At 37.6% G+C, this 25184-nt stretch overlaps 1 protein-coding gene across 1 annotated transcript; it reads right to left on the bottom strand.

Annotated features, from left to right (window-relative positions):
• Window positions 1-235: 235 nt before the first annotated feature.
• On the bottom strand, window positions 236-24189 carry LOC110147529 (olfactory receptor 5J3-like). The gene is made up of 2 exons (XM_070467117.1): window positions 24037-24189; window positions 236-1192 (listed from the first exon to the last, which is right to left on the bottom strand). The coding sequence occupies exons 1-2, from the start codon at window positions 24187-24189 to the stop codon at window positions 236-238; spliced, it is 1110 nt and encodes a 369-aa protein (XP_070323218.1).
• Between the last annotated feature and the right edge of the window lie 995 nt (window positions 24190-25184).

Genomic DNA, 25184 nt, shown 5'->3' with positions numbered 1-25184 from the left:
ATATATACTGGGGTTTATCTAGGAGGTTACAAAATGCTCTAAGTTATCAGTGGATTGGAGAACACACAGTATTTAGGATCACAGTGTGTGAAGTGCTCAGTACAGGTGTACATATTTGTCCTGGTGGAACCAGTCATCAGTTGTCAAGAGATCATATATAAAAAGAGTGCTGTTTAAATTGTAGCTAGAATACTCAATTTTTCTCCAATTAATAAGTTTTGCAGAATGAAACTGTTTAACCACTGATCTCACTAGAGAACCAGCATTCTTTAGCCAGCCTCCTCAGGACGCCTTTGATCTCCTTGTTTCTCAGACTATAGATGATGGGGTTAAACATGGGGGTCCCAACACAGAAGAACACAGAGACCAGGATGTCCATATCCAGTTTATAGCCTACGTTGGGTCTATCATAGTTAAAGTTGGCTGTTCCAAAGAAGATAACCACCACAGTGAGGTGGGATGCACAGGTAGAAAAGGCTTTGCTCCTGCCCTGAACAGAGGGAATCCTAAGGATGGCAGAGATGATGAGTATGTAGGACACAGCAGTGAACAAGCAGGGACTTAGGCCAATAGTGGCACTGGCCACATGGAGCACAAACTCATTGAGAGAGGTACCTGAGCAGGAGAGCTTCAGGAGGAATGGGATGTCACAGAGAAAATGACTGATCTGGTTAGGCCCACACAGAGTGAGTGTGATTGCCAATACTGTGTGTGTCGTAGAATCCACCAGTCCACATAGCCAGGACCCAGACACCAAACAGACACAGACCTTCACACTCAGAAGGACTGGATATTGAAGAGGGTGGCAGATGGCTACATAGTGGTCATGAGCAATAGCTGCCAATAATACACCCTCAGTGCCAGCACAGGTCACTAGGAAGAAAATCTGGGAAAGGCAGCCCTCATAGGAGATAGTCTTCTTCTCCTGGAAGAAGTTCACCAGCATGCCTGGGACAGTGGTAGATGTGTAGCAAATGTCCAAGAAACTCAGGTTGCTGAGGAAATAATACATTGGGATGTGGAGGGCAGGACTGACCCTGATGGCCATTATTATGAGTGTGTTCCCAAAAAGAGTTGTCAGATAAATGACCAGGAAGACCAGGAAGAACAAACTCTGTAGATTGGGATGGTTGGAAAATCCCAAGAAGATGAATTCAGTCATGTCTGTTTGATTGTTCAAGTGGCACCACAGCTACAAAATAATGAAAAAAAGAATCCATAATAGGAAACGTACAAAAGCACCCCAAATGGGCTTGAAACCTTATAGGGCCATGTGAAAAAATGTTGGATATAGACAGCTTGGACTGTGGAAGGAAGTGTGCAGAAGTGTCTTCAGAGAAACCGGAACTTCTCACTTAGCAGATCTAACCAACTCAGGCCCAGGGACAACCCACACATTTGCATGGCTACCGGTGTGTGAAAATAAATGCAAACTTGGTAAAACCAACAAGCCACTAACCCCTTCATTGGAATGAACTCATTTTTCACTACTTTGGTAATACCTACCTCCTATCATTGCCCTTTTTAGTAAGCATCTTAATTTTTTTCTAAGAAATATAATTTTGTTACAAAAAATTAGGAAAATGTAGAAAAATATAAAGAAATTAATCACCTGCTGAATCAGAATCAGTGCTACTTTTTAGTGTACTCCATTGTAGGTTTTATCAGTTATGTAAATCTTGAGCTTTGCTTATAGTTTTAGACTGTTAGGAGTACAATTTCCCAAATTGGAAAGAAAGAAGTAATACTATCTATTCATAGAGGACATAATCTCATATAGAGAAAATACCAAAGAAACCACAAGAAAGGTACTAGAGCTTATAATCAAATTCAGCTAAATTAAACATGCAAAAATCTTTTGTTTCTGTACACTAAGAATGAACAACCTAAAAAGGAATTTTAAAAGTCACTTCTATTTATAATAATATCTACAAGAATTAAGTACTTATAATAAGTCTTCCTAAAGGGTGAAAAGACTTCTTATACCGAAACCCACAAAGCATTGCTGAAAGAAATTGAAGAAGACATTAAAAATGGCAAGTCATCCCATGTTCATGGTTAAGACTTTACATTGTTAAGATGTCAGTATTCCAAAATGATCTACAGATTCTACCCAATCAGTATCAAAATTCTGTTAGATTTTCCCCCCAGAAATGGAAAAGCCAATCCTCAAATTCATATGAAATCTCAAAAGGCCCTGAATAGTCAATACAATCTTGACAAAAAACAATAAAGTTGGAGTACTCACACTTCCTGACTTTGAAACTTACTACAAAGCAACGGTATTATTGTACTAGCATAAGACAGACATATAGACCAATGGAATGAATAAAAAGCCTAGAAATGAACTCATACATACATTTTAATTGATTTTCAGCAAAAGCGCCACGACCATTTAATGGGATAAAAAGTTTCTTCAACGAGTGGTTCTGGGAAAACTGAATATCCACATGCAAAAAAATGAAGTGGTCCCTTAGCTTATATAATACACAAAATTAGCTCAAAATGTTTAAAGACTAACACTTAAAAGCTAAAATTATGATATTTTTATAAGAAAACATTGGAGGAAATCTTGGTAATATCTTGCTATTGATAAGTTATATGGGAGAAATAAAAATAAACCATGTTTCATCTTTATTCTTACCAAGAATTATTATGTAAAAACACAAAATTGAATGATATGAGTCTATGAAAGAAATTTCATCTGCAATTAAAAACCTTTCTAAAAAGAAATTCCAGGCCCAGATTGTTTTGTGGTGAATTCTACAAACATTTTAAGAAGAAATAATATAGTATTACAAAATCTCTTCAGCAATAAAATCAGGGAATACTTCCCAGCTTGTTTTATAAGGGCATAATCTTGACATGAAAATGTAATAAGCTACTTATAAGAGAAGAAAATTATAGCTGATATCCCCCAGGAACACAGACACAAAAAGTCTGAACAAAATACCATCAAATCAAATCCGGTGATACTTAGATAATATACAAGAGTGTGTTTTGGCTTATTACAGGAATATAAGTAATCATTGCCATCCTCTATTAACAGAATAAAGGAGAAAAACTATAAGCATCTCAATAAATGCCAAAAAAAGCATTTGACAAAGTTCAGTACCCATTCATAATAAAGAATAAACATATAACAAACTGGGAATAAATGGAACATCCTCAACCTGACAAAATATATAGCTCATATTATACTTAATAGTGACACATTCTGTGTAACACATTAAACAATAATGGCCATTCTCAGAGTTTCTATTCAAAATTGTACTAGAAGTCCTAACTAATGCAATAAGGCAAGAATAGTAAAAGGCACAAAAGTTTGAAAGAAAGATGTCAACCTACCTTTATTTACAGATGTCATGATTGTGTATGTAGAAAATCAAAAGGAATTAATGAAGTAATATTTAAGAAAATCTCAGGAAGCAAAGTCAATATACAAAGATTAATTATATTCTATAATCAATAAACCCTGGAAATATAATTTAAAACAATACTATTTGCAATAGCTTTAATTATCAACAAGTATGTAGTAATAAGTTTAGCAAAAAATTTGCAAGATCTCTTCATTGTAAAGCACAAAATATTGCTTAGGGAAATTAGAGACAAATATCCTATAGTTTCAATACAACTCAAATAAAAATTTCAATAGTCCTTTTTGAGCAATTTACAAACTGATTCTAAAGCTTATATGGAAATTTAATGGCTCTAGAATAGTCAAGATAATCTTGGAAGACAAAAACAAAGTTGGAGAACTTACCCTTTCATATTCCAAGAATTAATAATTATAAATAATTAAGATAGTGTGGCACTATTGTAAGGAAAGACAAACAGATCAGTGGAACGTAATAGTTGAAAAATGGACCCATAACATACACTGGCAATTGATTTTCAGTGTAACTACCAAAGCCATTCAATATATTAAAGAAAGATTTTTCAATAAAAGGAGCAGGAGCAACTGAATATAGGTATGAAAAATGAATAGTCTTAATTCTCAACTTGTACAAAATTGATAATCCTACTTTTTATCAAAATTAAGAACTTTTGCTCTTCAAAAAGCACTATTAAAGGTTAAACAGCAGTATAGAGACTGGGAAAATATATTTATCTCACAAAGCAGTAACATTCAAAAGATATTTTAAATGCCTATAAATCAGTAACAAAAACACAAAAAACAAATGAACAACCCAATTGAAAATCGGGAGACATGAATACACACTTCACAAAAGACTATACCTACATAGCCGATAACTTAAGATGCATCAACATCAGGTAAATTCAACTTAAAACAATGTGAATTAGGAGGGGTTAGAAAGGACATCCTTTTCTGTTCCTGAACCTGTGGGGAAATCTTGTAGCATTTTATCATTAAATATGATGTTAAGGGTAGGGTGTTTTTTGCTTTTTGCTTTTTTTAAAGATGCCCTTAACAGTTAAGGAAGTACCATCTATACTTACTTTATTGAGAGTTTTGTTATAAATGAATGTTAAATTTTGTTGAATTTTTCCTACATCTTTTGAGATGTGTGTGTGTGTGTGTGTGTGTGTGTTTATAATCCCACTTCTGAGATTCCAATTATGTTTATGTTTGGTACTGTAAGATAGCTCTTAGATACTCTGAATATGGGGAGGGGTGATTTTTTACTTTTATTTCTCTTTGTCTTTTGGTTTGAGTAAATTCCTCAATATATTTTCAAGTTCACAGATTCTTCAGCTGATCGTCCCATAAAGGTCATTCTTTCTCTCTGTCACTGTGTTTATTTCTAGCATTTCTATTTTATCTTTTCTTATTGTTTCTATCCCTCTGATGATATTACCCCAATTTTGTGTGGTGTTTACTTTTTTTCATTGAATGCCTTAATCTATTAACCATTGTTATTTTAAATTCCTTGTCTGGTTTTAACATTTCTGTCATTTCTGAGTCTGATTCTGATGTTTGTTTTATCTCTTTAGAATGTTTTTTACCTCTTAATATACCTCATAACTTTTTGTTGAAACTGAACAATTAAGAGGGTAGAGACAGAGGTAAATCTGGGAGAGAGAGATGAGGCTTGGAGATGAGCCTTCCCTTGTGCTAGACCTTTAGTGTGGGAGTTAGGGTTAATCTATTGAGGAGTTGGTCTGACTTTGGAGTTTGTTGTTGCTATGGTTACCTTCAGTGCACTACAGGCTTCAAATTTCTCCACTGATTTCTTGTACTTAGGGTTAAGCCAGTTTGCCAGAGGTTTTATTTTTCTCAGTGGTTACTCTCCCTATCTGCTGCGTGTCTTCCTTTCAAACTACTACCCCCCAGAGATAATCTTTTTCTTGATTCCACTGTAGCAATGGTATTCCACTGTTAATTTCACTCATTGTTTGTTGGAGGGTGGAGGGTGGGGACCTGGGAGTGGGGTGGTACGTGGGGGAGTGGGAAGGTTGCCTGTGATATTACACTTAAGCCTTAATCTGAGGTACTGTGAACCTGAGTCTTGGGGGTATGGCCTTCCCAAGTGATCCTGCCCCTCTACCAGCTATAGTGTTGGTCCTTGCACATATTCCTGCCTCTCCCTGAGTAGTAGAATTTTTGTCCCTGTCCCTTCCCAGCTACAATGGTTTTCCACAATGTCCTAAGGTGACAGTTTTTTTGTTGCTTCTGCCTGTAGATTACAATTTTACTTCTGTAGGAAAAAATATGGTAAATGGGTTTGGAAGAAGTTTTTGCATTCACTGCTGTTCCCTCCGACTTCTTCCTCCAGACAGCCTCATTTAGGGAAGCTTTCTCAATGCTTCTTGCTCTTCGCTGTGAGCATTTGGTGGAGCTCATGGAGGAAAGCAAGAGGGTGCAAACTTTCCTATCTATGGTACCTAGGGACTTCACAGTCTCATGCAGGCCTACTGTTTGTCCTTTAGTGGCTAAGTCGTGTTCAACTCTTCTGTGACCCCATGGACTGTAGCCTGCCAGGCTGCTCTATCCAAGGTATTTCCCAGGCAAGCATACTGGAGTGGGTTGCCATTTCCTTCTCCAGGGGATCTTCCCAACCCAGGGATTGAACCTGAGTCTCTTCTTTATCATTGAGCCTCTAGGCCCATACTTAGTGTTTTGTAATTCATTAAATTCACAAAGAAATTGTGTATCAACTTACATGGCATCTGATGGATTCTGCCCCAGGTTAAAAAAAAAAATTGGTTCCTGTTTCTCCCTGCAAGAGTCTATGCCTCCCCAGTTTTCTGTTTAGTTGTTTACCCTGAAACTTCTAGTCCCTAAAGCCTTCAAGAAAAGTCATTAATTTGCATTATGTCCAGCTTTACTGTTGTTGTTACACTGCTGGAAGCAACAATCCAGCTGTCTAAATCTCTGAGTTGAAGTCCGAAGTCTGTATAACTGCTTTTGAAAACTATTTGGAAGTTTTTAATAAAGTCAAAGAAATAGAGGAAAACAATAGAAAGGAATCAGTCCTGAATATTCATCAGAAGGACTGCTGCTGAAGCTCCAATACTTTGGCCACCTGATTCGAAGAACTGACTCATTGGAAAAGACCCTGATGCTGGGAAAGATTGAAGGCAGGAGGAGAAGGGGACGACAGAGGATGAGGTGATTGGATGGCATCACTGACTTGATGGACATGAGCTTGAGCAAGCTCCGAGAGTTGGTGATGGACAGGGAAGCCTGGCGTACTGCAGTCCATGGGGTTGCAAAGAGTTGGACACGACTAAGTGACTGAACTGAACTAATAAAGTCAAACATCCAGTTACCCTATGACCCAGAAACACCTAGACACATTCCTAGGCACCTAGAAACATTCCTAGGCACATATCTGAGGAAAGTAGGTGCATATGCTCACATGGTTAGTAGTTATCTAAGCCAATTTGTTCATAATATTAATAATATAAACTAGATATAAACACTCTGCCTATGAACAGGAGAATGGATACAAAACTGTGGTATATTCATACATTGGAATACTACCCAGTTATTTAAAATACTGATACATGTATAAACACTGAATGAATCTAAAACTTTTTTTTTTAAATAAAGACTTAATTTGTACCATAGTAGCCATTTAAAAGAAGTTCACAAATAGTCAAAATTAATCTATGGTGATAAAATGAACATAGTATTTACCTCTGAATAACACTGATGGGAAAGGAGTAGAAAGGAATTTTCTGAGGTGATGGAAATATCTTAACTTGAATAGTGATTACATGTATGCATATATCTAAAAAATCAGTCAACCTATAACCTTAAGGTTTGTGCATTTTATTGTGTGTGAAATATAATTCCATTTTTAAAAATAAAATAAGAAAAAGATAAAAACAGACATTTTTCATGCAATTTTCATTTCTGACCATATCTGTCAGACCCAAATACAACCAGTCACTAAGACCACCTAAATATTTTCTTCCATTTTCTCATCTTTCTACTTTTCATTCTACCACAGTTACAGTTCAGAAACTTATCACATTTTATCTGAACCATTGTAACTGCCTTCAGATTGTTTCCCTGTCTACAGTCTTGTCTCTTCAGGCATACACAAGAATAACGATTCATGATTCACAGTGATTAATTTGGAGTGAACCTGGTTGTTAGTCCCATGGGTTTTGGACCATTGATGAAAAATAATGCTCACAGTGTATGTGCGTGTGCATGTGTGTGTGTCTGAGATTGAGGGAGGTGCCGTGTGCAAGAACAATGTCCCATATACAGGTTTGCACCCCAGGCAATATTGATGGCAGAAATCTCAAGTAAAACAGACAGCATGGGTCTGTTCAGCTAAGGGCAAACAAACTTGTGGGACCTCTGCTATCTTCCTGTTTATAGGAGTAAGGATCCAGAGGTCTCTGGGACCCTAGTGAACTTCCCTGAGAGCATCCCAGAAGAAGGAAGACTGCAGGATTCTGAGCTTTGCTGGCAGCCACCTCACCTACAGCCACCTCCCTAACCTCTGGAGGTTCCTGTTAGTTGCAGATACCTGGTAAGTCAGCCCTGACTGGTTACTACCAAGCTCCATCATTAGTTCTAAGAAATCTAGTGATTTTGCACATAAAGGACAACCTCATTAGCTACCTCAGAGGAGGTGTTGGGGATGCAACTGCTTTGGGGACTAGGACTGGCTTGTGGAGACCATATCAGACCTGCCTCTGAGCCGGTTTCTTGGGAAAAAAACAAAAACTGAACAGTCCTTCAACGAGGGTCTCAGAAAATATCCTCTCTTTCCTCATGGGCCTCAAGGGGTTCAGACATCAAGGCTGCCAGGCTTTGGTGTGAGAATAGATAGGATTGGTTGCATAGTAGCAGCAGTGGCCCACAGACCATGTTTTAGGTGAGGGTAGACTGGAAGCAGGAGACATCTGGAAGGTAAGAGCCTGGGTTTTATAAACTGATGAAAATCTCTAGATCCAGAAAATACATTTATGCCCATGCACAGAATCTTCCATGTAATTCCAGTGGGGTCATATAATTGTGAAACCCATCCCCAGAGTCCTTCATCGTTCATGTGCCCTCAGTTAAAACACCTTTGGTTGTCCAAGAGAGAAGTCTGAAAACTAAAACCGTATCAGAATGAAACCGTAACTGAAGATGTAGAGTTTTGGAGGTTGGAGAAAATCCATGAAGCCGTTATTCACAGGGAAGGAGACATACTTGGAGCACTTTGAGGTTGATGTGTGGTAAGGATTCGAATCAGTTTGGGCAGGCTGAGATCATTCATTAAAGTAGGAAATAAATGAGGTGCACTAGGCATGGGGAGGTGAGACAGTAGATTAGATCATTAATAGAGTAATGTTGAGTGTTAGATACTTATGGGATATCCATGTGGAAGTGCCCAATAGGCAGTTGAAAATAAAGGATTTAACCTCAGGAGACAGGCTAAATCTGTTTAGAAACAGATTTGGGAGTCATTGTTTTGAAGGTAACTTTTGAATCCATAGGTGTACATGAAGTCAACCAAGGAGAATATACAAAGTAAGAGAAGAAGGCTAGGGTGGGACTCCTGTGATTCCCCCCAAATTCACAGTATGATGGAAGATATATGCAAGAATGTTAACTGATACTCAACACTCTCTCCAGATTGGCTGTAGGCATCCTTTCACAGTAAAGCAATGTTAGAGTTGGGCTGACAATCTGCATGTTCTTTAAGAAAATCCTTGTGTGATATGTATGTTCTATGATTTACTTTCTCTATCAACTGCATAGGTAGATTTTGTTTCATTAAAAATCAGTAATGAGCATTTTCTCTTAAGTCATGATATCAAAAAGGTAGATAACAACCTTTTTTGTAGATAGATATCTAGGTTTATTCATAGAAAGACATGAAATCTTTCATGGAAGGAGGTCCCACAAAGAGAAAGTAATGCATCATTTGTATATAGCTAAATTACAAAAGTGAATTTTAAATGTTTAGTGATTTTTAGAAATTTGGTTTCTGAAGTTGCACATACTGCTTGTTTTAAATGTTTTACAATTATTTGAAGTCCATCCCCAAGGAGTATATTAATGGGGCAAGATATATAAATGTAGTGGAATCAGAACCATGGTGAGATTTTTTGTTTGTTTTGGTCTGACAGGCTAGTCTAATTTTTTTGTGAGCTAGGAGTATGGGTCAAAGGGTGATATTTATTTCATTTTCCATACTCCTGATGCTTACATTGTATAAGGTAACAATGGTGAATCTTCATCAACATCAAATCCACCATAAATAGGCACCACTTCCACACTAGAGTTTACATGACATCCCGAATCCTTGCCTCTTGGAGTTTCCATGCTATTGCACACAAACAGACAGTCTCAAACTCTCTGCTTTATGGTAATAACTTTCTACTCTTCAGTAAGGATAGGTTTTATAGTATAAATAGGTTGAGGAGGAGGTATTTAATGCTGGTTCTATATACAAAAATGTGTATCTTGAAAGAAATTTTACTGAATTTAGTTTAAAACAGGTGTGTTTTTCTTTAAAGATTAAAATAAGTTCAGTATAACACACCCGATGAAAAAATAAAGCTGAACGAAGTACTTTGAAAAAAAGAAACACTTTTACGTACCTGAATTTAATCGTTTTTCTAAACAAACGAGTAGACACACACATTAGCTAATAATAGCTAACACTCATGAAGTGTTTTGTTGACTAACCTTGGGGGTTTATTTAGGAAACAAAATGGGCATAATATAAACAAAGGTAATTGGTGTAATTGTGAAAACCCTTAAAGCACATAAGGAAAACACCTCTTCATATTTCTAGTAATACAAAGCAATGATTAAAAATTTAAATACCACTTTCATGTGGCCTAGTAAATTGTCCACCTACTTAAAACACATGCACACAGTTACACAATGATTAGTAAATATACTCAGGATAATTTTTCTAAAAGAAAATCCAGAAGATCTGGGGTGTCTATGTCAAAGTTAATTTATTGCTACGGAATATAAACTATTTTTGCTTTGGCCCTGGTTTCTTTTTGTACCCTTCCCTATTCTATAGACATGTAGGAAACCAGATGAAATATTCAGAAGTCATCAAATAGGCAAGTGCTTCTCAAATCTTATGTGCATATAAATCACGTGTATTTCCATCAGATAAGATGAATGAATTTTGCTTTCATCTCAGCCTATGGTAATGATGGAAACATGACCTTGCTCTTGCCTGTTCAGCTTTGGAGTCCTTCCTACTAAATTGTGATTATCAGTCAAGTGATAATCAAAGTGCCTCAAAGTGAACACTGTGTTTTCTTCTCCATTTGTACACACTGTAAATACCATCACTATGCCTCTCATTTAATTTTTAATCATGTCCTATGTGCCAGGCACTCTTCATGAATTACTCCATGAAATTGAAAGTACTGTTAACGGCTCCAGAAGCTCAAAGCTTCAATATGTTATCTCGGTGGTCTGAATTCAGAGCCTCAGTGTTACCACTGAGCGATATTCTTTCACCTACTAATGGATCAAGGATGAAGTACTGGTTCACACTCTGTTTGTCTGCTTCATTTCAAGTATTTCTTGACAGTCCACTTGGCTACTTTGACAAACACATGTTGAAGTGAAATCTCCTCACTCTTGTATTTAATTGGCCTGTTTGATATCTGCTCTTCCTTTGTCTTCTTTAGCCTTGCAACTTCTTGTTTCTCTAACTTAACTTTGCCTAGATAAGCAAGCATTTTATCATATATAAAGAGCAATGAGATCCCATCATGGTAGCTGTTCAAGGAAAGGCTAGATTGCTACATCTCCTGCAAAGATGATTGGTTGAAGTCTTAAGTAAAGATCATTTACACAGTTCCTTTCAGCTCTCCGACTCCATTGTTCTACCAATGTCATTACACACCTGAAAATATGACAGTACCTGAACCTTGAAAATTTCATATTCCTATGACTGGGTCATACTTAAGATATTAAGGACTCTTTCTTTTTTGCCTACCTTTTATCTGGAAAATCTGTATTTCACATTTGTGAACATCCTTTGGGATGATAACATTCCACGTGACTGAGAGCCTTCCTAGCCTAACGCTATGTCAGATAGATAAGTAGATCCCATATTTTACTTAATATTTACCTTTTACATTTTAGGAAACTTTATTTTGAAATACTTATAGAACCACAGGAAGTTATAAAGACTTATACAGGCAGGTCTCCTCATTATCTATTTAAATTTAAAATTTTATTGGATTCTAAATTTTAAAAACAGTATATGCTAAAAATTTCCCTGAGTCAAAGACACATCAAATGAAAATGGAATAGCTTCACCTTTATACCACTATTTGCCCAGCACCACTGTCAACAGTTTTGTGTGGGTCTTTCTAGTCCTTTTTTTATATGCATATATGATTGACCATATAAAAGAAGCCAGAGTACAGATAATCCCAACTTCCTTTCCATCCTTGCATAGTTTTATCCAAAGTTTTATAACTGTCAATAACAACAGCCTAGCTACTGTTTAGGTGTACTTATGATGTACCAGGTACTGGGTAGGATGCTTAGTATACATAATCTCATGTATTTATCACAAGCTTATTTATTTTGTTAGGATTTATAAGGGAGGAAACCAATGCTTAAGGTTACACAGCTACTATTATCATAGTTTGGAATTTAATCCCATCCTTCTGACCATGAAAGCCATAATCCCAAGTTCATCATACTGCTAGAGCATTCTATGGAAAGAAAAAAAGAGAGAGCCAAATAGGAAAAATATCCCCACCTTTAAAATTTCCTGACAATTCAGCACACAGATAAAGAACCCCACAGAAACAAAAAAGTTACTAATAACATTAGCCAAACCAATTTCTTGGATTTGCCCTTACAGAAAGAGTTGAGTGACTGGCTTTTTTACTTTTCTACCATTATCTCTATCCCTGAACAGCCCCAGTATGAGAATAGGAGGTGTTTATCTGGCAAGGATTTCTCAACATATATTTCTGCCTCAAAAGTGATCTAGATGGTCATTTCTTAACCAGTGCATTTAGTCTTAGGTTTGAGAAGAGTATGACTCTATAAGAGATTTGACAGGAAATTGTACCTGTCCACCAGCCTATCCCATGGATAGCACAGAGCCATTGTTAAAAACCCGAGTTCCTTCTCATGAATGTGATTGGTAGAGTGGAGACGGGCTGGCCTCCACTGTTGACTTCTTCAAGAGAGGGAGCCTGAGGTCACTGACCCAGGCTCAGTACTCCCAGTGGCATCTGATCCCTCTGCCTACTGAAGCTGAACGGGGGAACCAAGCTTGGGGTACAAAGACCACTCACAAACAACTTAGGTTGAAGTCAGTGGAAAAAGAAAAACACAAAATTCAGTACTATAGTCAGACCCAGAGAGAAGGAAGAGGTCGTGATGGGATATCTCAGCCGAATCAGGAGGTCATTTCTGTGCACACAGCTTTCTGACCTGAGAAAACTAACATTATTTGCGGACATAAATGTGGTGCCATGGCCTCTTGGACTGTGGTGGTCTTAGCATTCTGCTTTCCCATAAGAGCAGTGGTTCCAGTGGAGACCAATGGCTCAGTTCCGAACAAGAGACCAGCAACTCTGCTTCATTCTTTCCCAACCTATAAATCATCTCATTGGCAAATGAGTGAGAATGAAATTATCTAGGAATCACCCTGAATTGATGAGATTTCTAAAAAGAAAGGGACTATAGGAGAAGCAAATGATTCACAAAATACAAGACTTTCTTATAGTTAATAAAGATATGTTGCTTGCAACACATCTCCCAAATGTCAATGTGCTGCAACATAAAGATGAAAATCCCCAAGGTAGTGAACAAAAGGAGTTCCAAATATATTTTATGCAAATTTAATTACATTTTATTTAAACAAATATTTTCTGTGCCCTTAATGTCATACTATGGCATAGCCTAGGAGATATGCTTTCTCCCTGAAAATTATTTCGATCTTCTCAAAATTAGAATAGGAGTAATACTATGCATTATGTATTATTTACCATGAACAAATTTCTCCTTCATATTATCTTACTTAAGGAATTCAAGAACCCCTCAGGCTTTCAAACAAATGATCACTAAGGTCATTTCAACTCTGGTTTTATTATTACCATTATAGACACAGACACACAAAAATGATACTAAATTTATGTCATTACACAGATGTCATGAAACTGGTATTGAAAATATGTGTTTAATATTTTATAATATGCTTTTAAGAAGTATATATATCCTGACACTTGGCAGCATTTTTCTCAATTGTGATGGTAAATGAATAACTTACCACTGACTCTTGCTGAAAGTTTTAGAAAGGACTTGCTGCTCTCTTTCTAGTTCCTGGGCTGGAAAGACACTCTCTGTAAAACAGGCTGTTGACTGCCATGCATCATGAGGAGGCCTTCCATTCTAGGAGCTACCTTGAACATGTTCACTGTCTACGGCAAGAGTTGGAAATCCTTCTATGGTCTCTCTCGGAACTCATTTTTCTAGCATGGACATTTATAAACACCTGTGGACTGACCTTTTGGGACTACCATGTAATCTTTCTCTAAGCAGCTGTTCTAGGACTCCTCAGAGTGCAGACACAAGGCAAAAGCCTGAATAGAAACTGTAGAATGAAGAGCAATTGTTTCTCTTGTGTATTCATTAAAGTCATATCAATCATCTTTTCCCAGCATGCAATGAGACCAGCTTCTTATCTCTTTTGGGACATTTGTGGGTGAATTTTAGTGACAGATTTTTTTTTTTTTTTGTTAGGATGTGAGTGGTTAAAGCCTGAAAGACTGCCTTCTCCTCCTTTCCATTAGGGGAAGAAAAGAGATGTATGGATGTAGGTTTATTCAGGTTGGGATTCTACAAAGCACAAGGAAATTTTGTCCACTTGTTCTGGTAGCCATGGCCTTGGATCTTAGAACTAGATTCTTCATGTTTCATGCTCAATTGAACATGTATTTGGAACGATAGTACTAACAGTGTATCTGCTCTCTTGGCATGAAATCATCCTAGTTAGTCTGCTCACTTAGACATGGTGCTTCCCTTCTTTCTCACCAGCATCCTTATGTCTTCATGTCCCCTGGTTTCTAGTTCTGCCATTGCCATGACCTGGTGATGACACTATTGATGTGGCTTCTAAGGGGAAAAATGCAGAACCATCAAACAGCTCTGTAGGGCATAGAAGGGGAGAAAGCTATATGTTTAAAAATCTTGCCGTATTTTACCTCATCAAAATTAGAATATAAACATTAGACAGAGTAAAGAGTTAAGTCTCTAAAGTTAAAAAGATCTTCTTAGATTAAGGAAGAATCAGTACCAGTTCTCAATTCTTCCAAAAACTTGAAGAGGAGGGAGCACTTCCAAACTCATTTTTACAAGGCAAGCATTACTCTCATACCAGAGCTAGACAAAGATATTACAAGAAAATTATAGGCCAATATCCTTCTGAGCATAGACACAAAATCCCTCAAAAAACTACTAGCAAGCCAAATTTAATAGCACAGTGGAAAGGATCATACCCCATGAGCAAGTTGGATTCATTCTTGGATGCAGTGATGGTTTAATATATGCAAATCATTAAATGTGATATAACACATTATAGAATGAAGAACAAAAATTATATGATCATCTCAATGGATGTAGGAAAACCATTTGACAAAATTCAGCATACTTTTGTGATTAAAAAGTCTTAACAAACTAGATATGGAAGGAATGTACCTCAACATAGTAAAAGCTATGTTGATAAGCCCACAGCTAACATATTCAACAGTGAAAAGCTGAAAGCTTTTCTTCTGAAGATCAGTAACAAGACAAGGATGCCAACTCTTATCGCTTCTTTTCACTATAATACTAGAAGTCATAACCAGATCAGTTAGGCAAGAAAAAGAAAGAAAAGACATCCAAATGGGAAAAGAAGGAGTAAAATTGTCACTGTTTGAATATTACATAATATTATACATATAAAACCCTAAAGACTTCACCAAAAAACAGAAATTAATAAACAATTTAATAAAGATTCAGTGTACAGAATCAGCCTATAAAAGTTGGTTTCATATCTATATACTAATAACAAATAAAATGAAAAAGACTTTAAGAAACAATTATATTTACAATAGCATCAAACATACCTAGGATAAATTTTGCCAAAGAGGTGAAAGATCAGTACATTAAAACTATAAAACATTGATGAAAAAATTTAAGGCACAAATGAATGGAAATATGTTTATGGATTAGAAAAACTAATATTGCTAAAATATCCATATTATGCAAAGTGATCTACAGATTAATTACAATCCCTACCAAAATACTACTAGCATTTTTCACAGAAATAGAACAAATAATTATAAAATTTGTATGAAACCACTAAAGGCATCAAATAGCCAAAGCAATCCTGAGCAAAAAGAAGAAGCTGAAGGCATCACATTCAGTTCAGTTCAGTTCAGTCACTCAGTTGTATCCAACTCTTTGCAACCCCATGGACTGCAGCATGCCAGGCTTCCCTGTCCACCACCAACTCCTGGAGCCTGCTCAAACTCACATCCATTGAATCAGTGATGCCATCCAACCATCTCATCCTCTGTCATCCCCTTCTCCTTCTGCCTCCAGTCTTTCCCAGCATCAGGGTCTTTTCCAGTGAGTCAGTTCTTTGCATCAGATGGTTGAAGTATTGGAGCTTCAGCATCAGTCCTTCCAATGAATATTCAGGACTGATTTCCTTTAGGATTGATTGGTTGAATATCCTTGCAGTCCAAGGGACTCTCAAAAGTCTTCTGTGACTCCACAGTTCAAAAGCATCAATTCTTCAGCACTCAGCCTTCTTCATGGTCCAACTCTCACATCCATACGACTACTGGAAAAACCATAGCTTTGACTAGATTGATCTTTGTTGGCAAAGTGATGTCTCTGCTCTTTAATATGCTGTCTAGGTTTGTCATAGCTTTTCTTCCATGGAGCAAGTGACTTTTAATTTCATGGCTGCAGTCACCATCTGCAGTGATTTTGGAGCCCCCCCAAAATAAAGTGTGTCACTATTTCCATTGTTTCCCCATCTATATGCCATTAAGTGATGGGACCAGATGCCATGATCTTAGTTTTTTGAATGTTGAGTTTTAAGCCAGCTTTTTCACTCTCCTCTTTCACTTTCCTTAAGAGGTTCTTTAGTTTTTCTTTGCTTTCTGCCATAGGGTTGTGTTATGTGCATACCTGAGGTTATTGATATGTCTCCCAGCAATCTTCATTCCAACCTGTGCTTCACTCAGCCCCACATTTCATATGATGTACTCTGCATATAAGTTAAATAAGCAGGGTGACAATATACAGCCTTGGCGTACTCTTTCCCAATTTGGAACCAGTCCATTGGTCCATGTCTGGTTCTAATTGTTGCTTCTTGATCTGCATTCAGATTTCTCAGGAGGCAGGTAAGATGTTGTGGTATTCCCATCTCTTTAAGAATTTTCCAGTTTGTCATGATCCCCACAGTCGAAGTCTTTGGCATAGTCAATAAAGCAGAAGTAGATGTTTTTCTGGAACTCTCCTGCTTTTCCTGTGATCCAATGGATGTTGGCAATTTGATATCTGGTTCCTCTGCCTTTTCTAAAACCAACTTGAACATCTGGAAGTTCATGATTCACATACTGTTGAAGCCTGGTTTGGAGAATTTTGAGCATTACTTATCTAGCATGTGAGATGAGTGCAACTGTGCAGTAGTTTGAACATTCTTTGGCATTGCCTTTTTTTGGGATTGGAATGCAAACTGACCTTTTCCAGTCCTGTGGCCACTGCTGAGTTTTCCAAATTTGCCAGCATATTGAGGGTAGCACTTTCACAGCATCATCTTTTAAGACTTAAAATGCTCAACTGGAATTCTGTCACCTCTACTAGGTTTGTTTGTAGTGATTCTTCCTAAGGCCCACTTGACTTCCGACTCCAGGATGTCTGACTCTAAGTGAGTGATCACACTATGATGGTTATCTGGGTCATGAAGATCTTTTTTGTATAGTTCTTCCATGTTCTTGCCACCTTTTCTTAATCTCTTCTGCTTCTGTTAGATCCATACCATTTCTGTCTTTATTGAGCCCATCTTTACATGAAGTACATGTAAAGAGGATACAGCTATGATTTACATCAGATAGTGTTTTGCCTATGTTCTCCTCTAGGAGTTTTATAGTTTCTGGTCTTATATTTAGATCTTTAATTCATTTTGAGTTTATTTTTGTGTATGGTGTTAGAAAGTGTTCTAGTTTCATTCTTTTGCAAGTCGTTGACCAATTTTCCAGCACAACTTGTTAAAGAGATTATCTTTTCTCCATTGTATATTCTTACCTCCTTTGTCAAAGATAAGATGTCCATAGGTGCATGGATTTATCTCTGGGCTTTCTATTTTGTTCCATTGATCTATGTTTCTCTCTTTGTGCCAGTACCATACTGTCTTGATGACTGTTGCTTTGTAGTATGGCCTGAAGTCAGGCAGATTGATTCCTCCAGTTCCATTCTTCTTTCTCAAGGTTGCTTTGGCTATTTGAGGTTTTTTGTATTTCCATACAAATTGTGAAATTATTTGTTCTAGTTCTCTGAAAAATACCGTCAGTAGCTTGATAGGGATTGCATTGAATCTATAGATTGCTTTGGGTAGTGTACTCATTTTCACTACATTGATTCTTCCAATTCATGAACATGGTATATTTCTCCATCTATTTGTGTCATCTTTGATTTATTTCAGCAGTGTTTTATAGTTTTCTACATATAGGTCTTTTGTTTCTTTAGGTAGATTTATTCCTAGGTTATTTTATTCTTTTCATTGCAATGGTGAATGGAATTGTTTCCTTAATTTCTCTTTCTGTTCTCTCATTGTTAGTGTATAGGAATGCAAGGGATTTCTTTGTGTTAATTTTATATCCTGCAACTTTACTATATTCATTGATTAGCTCTGGTAATTTTCTGGTGGAGTTTTTAGGGTTTTCTAGGTAGAAGTTCATGTCATTTGCAGTGAGAGTTTTACTTCTTCTTTTCCAATCTGGATTCTTTTTCTTCTCCAGTTGCTGTGGCTAAAACTTCCAAAACTATATTGAATAGTAGTGGTATGAGTGGGCATCTTTGTCTTGTTCCTGACTTTAGCAGAAATGCTTTCAATTTTTCACCATTGAGGATAATGTTTGTTGTGGGTTTATCATATATGGCTTTTATTATGCTGAGGTATGTTCCTTCTATGCCTGCTTTCTGGAGAGTTTTTATCATAAATGGATGTTGAATTTTGTCAAAGGCTTTCTCTGCATCTACTGAGATAATCATATGGTTTTTATCTTTCAATTTGTTAATGTAGTGTGTCACATTGGTTGATTTGTGAATATTGAAGAATCCTTGCATCCCTAGGATAAAGCCCACTTGGTCATGATGTATGATCTTTTTAATATGTTGTTGGATTCTGTTTGCTAGAATTTTGTTAAGGATTTTTGCATCTATGTTCATCAGTGATATTGGCCTGTATTTTTCTTTTTTGTGGCATCTTTGTCAGGTTTTGGTATTAGGGTGATGGTGGCCTCATAGAATGAGTTTGGAAGTTTACCTTCCTCTGAAATTTTCTGGAAGAATCTGAATAGGATAGGTGTTAGCTCTTCTCTAAATTTTTTGGTAGAATTCAGCTGTCAAGCCGTCTGGTCCTGGGCTTTTGTTTGCTGGAAGATTTCTGATTATAGCTTCGGTTTCCATGCTTGTGATGGATCTGTTAAGATTTTCCATTTCTTCCTGGTTCAGTTTTGAAAAGTTGTATTTTTCTAAGAATTTGTCCATTTCTTCCAAGTTGTCCATTTTATTGGCATATAGTTGCTGATAGTAGTCTCTTAAGATCCTTTGTATTTCGGTCTTGTCTGTTGTGATCTCTCCATTTTCATTTCTAATTTTGTTGATTTGATGCTTCTCCATTTTTTCTTGATGAGTCTGGCTAATGGTTTGTCTATTTTATTTATCTTCTCAAAGAACCAGTTTTTAGCTTTATTGATTTTTACTGTGGTCTCCTTTGCTACTTTTTCATTTATTTCTGCCCTAATTTTTATGATTCCTCTCCTTCTACTAATCCTGGGGTTCTTCATTTCTTCTTTTCCTAGTTGGTTTAGGTGTAGAGTTAGGTTATTTATTTGATTTTTCTCTTGTTTATTGAGGTAAGCTTGTATTGCTATGATCCTTCCCCTTAGCACTGCTTTTACTGAATCCCATAGGTTTTGGGTTGTTGTGTTTTCATTTTCATTCGTTTCTATGCATATTTTGATTTCTTCTGTGATTTGTTGGTTATTCAGAAGTTTGTTTGTTAGCCTCCATTTGTTTGTATTTTCAATAGTTTTTTTTCTTGTAGTTGACATCTAATCTTACCACATTGTGATCGCAAAAGATGCTTGGAATGACTTCAGGTTTTTTTTTTTTTTTTAATTTACCAAGGCTAGATTTATGGCCCAGGATGTGATCTATCCTGGAGAAGGTTCTGTGGGCACTTGAGAAGAAGGTGAAATTCATTGTTTTAGGGTGAAATGTCCTATAGATATCAATTAGGTCTAACTGGTCCATTGTATCATTTAAAGTTCGTGTTTCCTTGTTAATTTTCTGTTTAGTTGATCTATCCATAGGTGTGAGTGGGGTATTAAAGTCTCCCACTATTATTGCGTTACTGTTAATTTCCCCTTTTATACTTGTTACCATTTGTCTTACATAATGTGGTGCTCCTATGTTGGGTGCATATATATTTATAATTGTTATATCTTCTTCTTGGATTGATCCTTTGATCATTATGTAGTGGGCCTTTATTTCAGTTTATTTTCTCTGATGTGAGTATTGCTACTCCTTCTTTCTTTTGGTCTCCATTTGCGTGAAATATCTTTTCCAGCTCTTCACTTTCAGTCTGTATGTGTCCCTTGTCTTGAGGTGGGTCTCTTGTAGACAGCATATATAGGGGTCTTGTTTTTGTATTCATTCAGCCAGTCTTTGTCTTTTGGTTGGAGCATTCAACACATTTACATTTAAGGTAATTATTGATAAGTATGATCCCATTGCCATTTACTTTGTTGTTTTGGGTTCGAGTTTATAAACCTTTTCTGTGTTTCCTGTCTAGAGAAGATCCTTTAGCATTTGTTGAAGAGCTGGTTTGGTGGTGCTGAATTCTCTGAGCTTTTGCTTGTCTGTAAAGCTTTTGATTTCTCCTTCATATTTGAATGAGATCCTTGCTGGGTACAGTAATCTGGGTTATAGGTTTTTTCTCTTTCATCATTTTAAGTATGTTGTGCCATTCCTTTCTGGCCTGAAGAGTTTCTATTGAAAGATCAGCTGTTATCCTTATGTGAATCCCCTTGTGTGTTATTTGTTGTTTTTCCTTGTTGGTTTTAATATTTGTTCTTTGTGTTTGATCTTTGTTAATTTGATTAATATGTATCTTGGGGTGTTTCACCTTGGGTTTATTCTGTTTGGGACTTTCTGGGTTTCTTGGACTTGGGTGGCTATTTCCTTCCCCATTTTAGGGAAGTTTTCAACTATTATCACCTCAAGTAGTTTCTCAAGGCCTTTCTTTTTGTCTTCTTCTTCTGGAGCTCCTATGATTCGAATGTTGGGGTGTTTGACATTGTTCCAGTGGTCTCTGAGGTTGTCCTCATTTCTTTTAATTCTTTTTTCATTTTTCCTTTCTGCTTCATTTATTTCTACCGTTCTATCTTCCACCTCATCCTATTTTCTGTCTCTGTTATTCTACTCTTTGTTACCTCCAGAGTGTTTTTGATCTCATTTATTGCATTATTCATTATTGATTTACTCTTTTTTAAATTTCTTCCAGGTCCTTATTAAACATTCCCTGCATCTTCTCATTCCTTGTCTCCAGACTATTTATCTGTAACTCCATTTTGTTTTCAAGATTTTTGATCATTTTTACTATCATTATTCTGAATTCCTTTTCAGGTAGACTCCCCATCTCCTCCTCTTTTGTTTGTTTTGGTGGGCATTTATCATGTTGCTTTATCTGCTGGTTATTTCTCCGCCTTTTCATCTTGTTTAGATTGCTGTGTTGGGGTGGCCTTTCTGTATGCTGGTAGTTTGTGGTTCCTCTTTATTGTGGAGGTTCCTCCCTGTGGGTGGGGTTGGACGAGTGGCTTGTCAAGGTTTCCTGGTTAGGGAAGCTTGTGTTGGCGTTCTGGTGGGTGGAGCTGGATCTCTTCACTCTAGAGTACAATGAAATGTCCAGTAGTAAGTTTTGAGTTGTCTGTGGGTTTGGTGTGACTTTTGGCTGCCTGTATTTTAATGCTCAGTGTTTTGTTCCTGCGTTGTTGGAGAATTAGCTTGGTATGTCTTGCTCTGAAACTTGTTGGCTCTTGGGTGGAGCTTGGTTTCAGTGTAGGTATGGAGGCTTTTAGATGAGCTCTTGTTGATTAATGTTCCCTGGAGTCCGGAGTTTTCTGGAGTTTTCAAGTTTTGGATTTAAGCGTCCCTGCCTCTGGCTTTCAGTCTTATTATTACAGTAGCCTCAAGGCTTCTCCATCCATACAGCACCAATGATAAAACATCTACATTAATGGAGAAAAGATTGTCCATAGTGAGGCACACCCAGAGAGGTTCACAGAGTTACATGGAGAAGAGAACAGGGAGGAGGGAGATAGAGGTGACCAGGAAGAGAAGAGGGGGAATCAAAAGGGGGAGAGAGCAATCTAGCCAGTAATCTAATCCCTATGTGCTCCCCACAGTCTGGAACACTCAGAGAGGTTCATAGAGTTCCATAGAGAAGAGAAGAGGGAGGAAGGAGATAGAGGTGACCAGGAGGAAAAGCGGGGGCGTCAAAAGGAGAGACATAGATCTAGCCAGTAATCAGTTCCCTAAGTTTTCTCCACAGCCCGGAACACCCAAAAAGATTCACAGAGTTGGGTAGAGAAGAGAAGGGAGAGGGAGGAGATAGAGGTTACCTGGGGGAGAAAAAGGAGAGTCAAAAGGGGGAGAGGGTAATCAAGCCAGTAATCACACTCTTAAGTAAAAATGGGTACTGAAGATTGGATTCTTAAAGGTACAAAATTGATAACAAAAACCAAAAGGCAAAGATTAAAAATCTAGAGTAGAGAGAAGTTAGACTCTGAGAAATACAATATTAAAAAAGCAAAACAAAATCATAAAAATTATTTAAAATATATATATATATACATATGATATTTGCTTTAAAAGTAGGCTTTTTTTAGCAAGGTAATATTAGGTTATAAAAATGAAAGTTAAAGGAGTGATAAAGAACTTAAAAATGAAAAATGATAATAGTAAAATATATCTAGGAGTTTCTCTGGAGCTGTTGAGGGCAGTGTGGGGTCAGTTCAGTTTTAGATAGTTCCTTGTTCCAGCTTTTACTTCTTCTCAAGGTCTACAGGTCCCTTCCAATCTAGCCAATGCTAACTCCAGGGTTTAAATCTGTTGCACCTGTCACTTCCAGAGAAGTTCCCTCTTCTTTGTTTATTTTGGCTTCCTCTGTTTGCAAGTCTCTTCAGTATCTAATTTCCACCCTGACACCAGGGGGTGAAGGTGGTCACTTATTTAGACTAACTTGTTCAGTTGTGCTGTGGGGAGGGAGGAACACTGCAAAGAAATATAACTGGCCTGTGTGGGGAGTGCTTGCAGTATCTGGGCTGCACTGGGTTTGCCCCAGGTCACGGCATGTGTGCTTTCTGGGTCTACACTGCTCACACCCCAGGTTGCTCTGCAGGGGAACTGTCTAAAGCAGGCCCTGGGTTTCTTATTATTCCCAGGTCTTAGCTGTCCAGGTTCAGGTTCTTGAGTACTCTGCAAAGGCACAGACTCTGTTGGGCCTGTGTTTTGTGCCCTTCCCAGGTCCAAGCAGCTCAGGCGACCAGGTTCTTGGCTAGTGCACTCTCCCAGCTGGGCAGTGCATCTTATCACCTTCCTGGTCCCAGCCTCTTGGTTTCCTGAGTGCACCGCGAGAGTGCCGTCTCAGGTTTGCTGTGTGACTTCTCTGGGGAGCTGATCTCTGACTGTGACCCTCTTGGCAGATGTCAACCGTCCAGGATCCCAGGAAGACTGGTTATTAACTGGGAGCCTGCTCACAGTTTGGTACAGGTTGCCATCTCTGGGGTCAAGATTGTCCCTTGCCTTCTGGCTTGGGCTGTCGCCCGCCTGCCTCTCTGCCTCCAGTGGGAGGAGTGGCCAGTCTGCAGCCGGCTAGCTCTCCTCCGGTGTTTGCTCTATCTTTTGTTCTGTGAATGGGCCAGGCTGTCACAGAAGTTCTCTCTCTCTCTCTCTTTTTCTTTTTTCCTCTCTGGCTATCCCACAGTTTGGGTTGCTACCTCTTGTTAGCTCTCTCAGATTGTCCTCAGGGCATTCAGGCCCGGTCCCGACCCTAAGCATATTCTGCGCCCGGCTTGCTGCTGGCGGACTTGAGTAACCGGGCTACCTCTCCACTGGGAGTCGCAGCTAGGCGCATAATCTGTGGGTTCTTTTTTTTTTTTTCCCCCTCCTGGTTATGTTGCCTTCCGAGATTCCAAAACTCCCCACAGACCCACTGGTGAGAGGGTTTCTTGGTGTTTGGAAACTTTTCCTCCTTCACAATTCCCTCCCTGGGATGGGTCTCTGTCCCTAACTCTTTTGTCTCTCTTTTTATTTTTTATATTTTGTCCTACCTCCTTTCGAAGAGAATGGGCTACCTTTCTGAGTGCCTGGTGTCCTCCGCCAGCATTCAGAAGTTGTTTTTGTGGAATTTGCTCAGCGTTCAAATGATCTTTCGATGAATTTGTGGGGGAGAAAGTGGTCTCCCCGTCCTTTTCCTCTACCATCTTAGGACCGCTGCCTCTTCTCAGTTTTTTATTGTGGTATATCACACTGATTTACTTTCAAATATTGAACCATCCTTGCATCCCTGTGATAAATCCCACTTGATACAGGTATATGATCATTTTAATGTATTGTTGTATTTAGCTTGCTGATATTTTGTTAAGGAATTTTGCATCTATGTTTATCAGTAATATTGGCTTATAATTTTCTTTTCTGTGTGATATCTTTGTCTGGTTTTAATATTAGGGTGACATTGGCATCATAGAATGAACTCAGAAGCACTCTTTCCTCTGACATATTTTGGAATATTTTGAGAAGGATAGGAATTAGCTTTTCTCTAAATGTGTGTCAGAACTCACCAGTGAAGCCATTTGGTTCTGCACTTTCATTTGTTGGAAGCTTTTTGTTTTATTTTACTACTGCTTCAATTTCATTATTGATGATTGGTCTTTTCATATTTTCTATTCTTCCTGATTCAATTAGGAGATTGTATATTTCAAGGAATTTGTCCATTTTTTCTAGATTTTCTATTTTATTGGCATATAGGTCTTGTGGTAATCTCCGATGATCCTTTGTAGTTCTCTCTTGTTAGTTGCAACTTCTCCTTTTGCATTTCTGACATTATTTGGGCCCTCTCTCTTATCTCTTGAGTCTGGCTCCAGGTTATCAATTTTGTTTATTTTTCAAAGATATATCTTTAGGTATAAGATTAGGTTGTTTAATTGAGATTGGCTTGTTTCCTAAGATAAGCTTGTGTCATTATGAGCTTGGTTACAGATTTGGATGTCTGTCTAATCTCTCAAGTTAGAGACATTTTCAGATATTATGCCTTCATTTGTTTCCTATTCCTTTCTTTCTCTCTTCTCCTTCTAGGATTCCTATAACACAATACTTATGAATACTTAATGTTGTCCTAAAGGTATGTTAAACTGCCCTCATTTATTTTTATTCTTTTTTCCACTCATCTTCAGTGATTTCCATTTCTCTGTCTTCCAGT

This window comes from Odocoileus virginianus, chromosome 5 (genome assembly GCF_023699985.2).
Source record: "Odocoileus virginianus isolate 20LAN1187 ecotype Illinois chromosome 5, Ovbor_1.2, whole genome shotgun sequence".
In the NCBI taxonomy this organism is placed as follows: Eukaryota; Metazoa; Chordata; class Mammalia; order Artiodactyla; family Cervidae; genus Odocoileus; species Odocoileus virginianus.
This window is presented reverse-complemented; position numbering and strand designations above follow the sequence as displayed.

Bases quoted from the DNA above. Each gene is read 5' to 3' on its own strand.
- LOC110147529 (XM_070467117.1), bottom strand. From the start codon at position 24,189: ATGGTAGAGGAAAAGGACGGGGAGACCACTTTCTCCCCCACAAATTCA. The intron at 1,193-24,036 runs GTAGGACAAAAT...ATTATTTTGTAG, and splicing joins CCCATTCTCTTCGAAAGGAG to CTGTGGTGCCACTTGAACAA.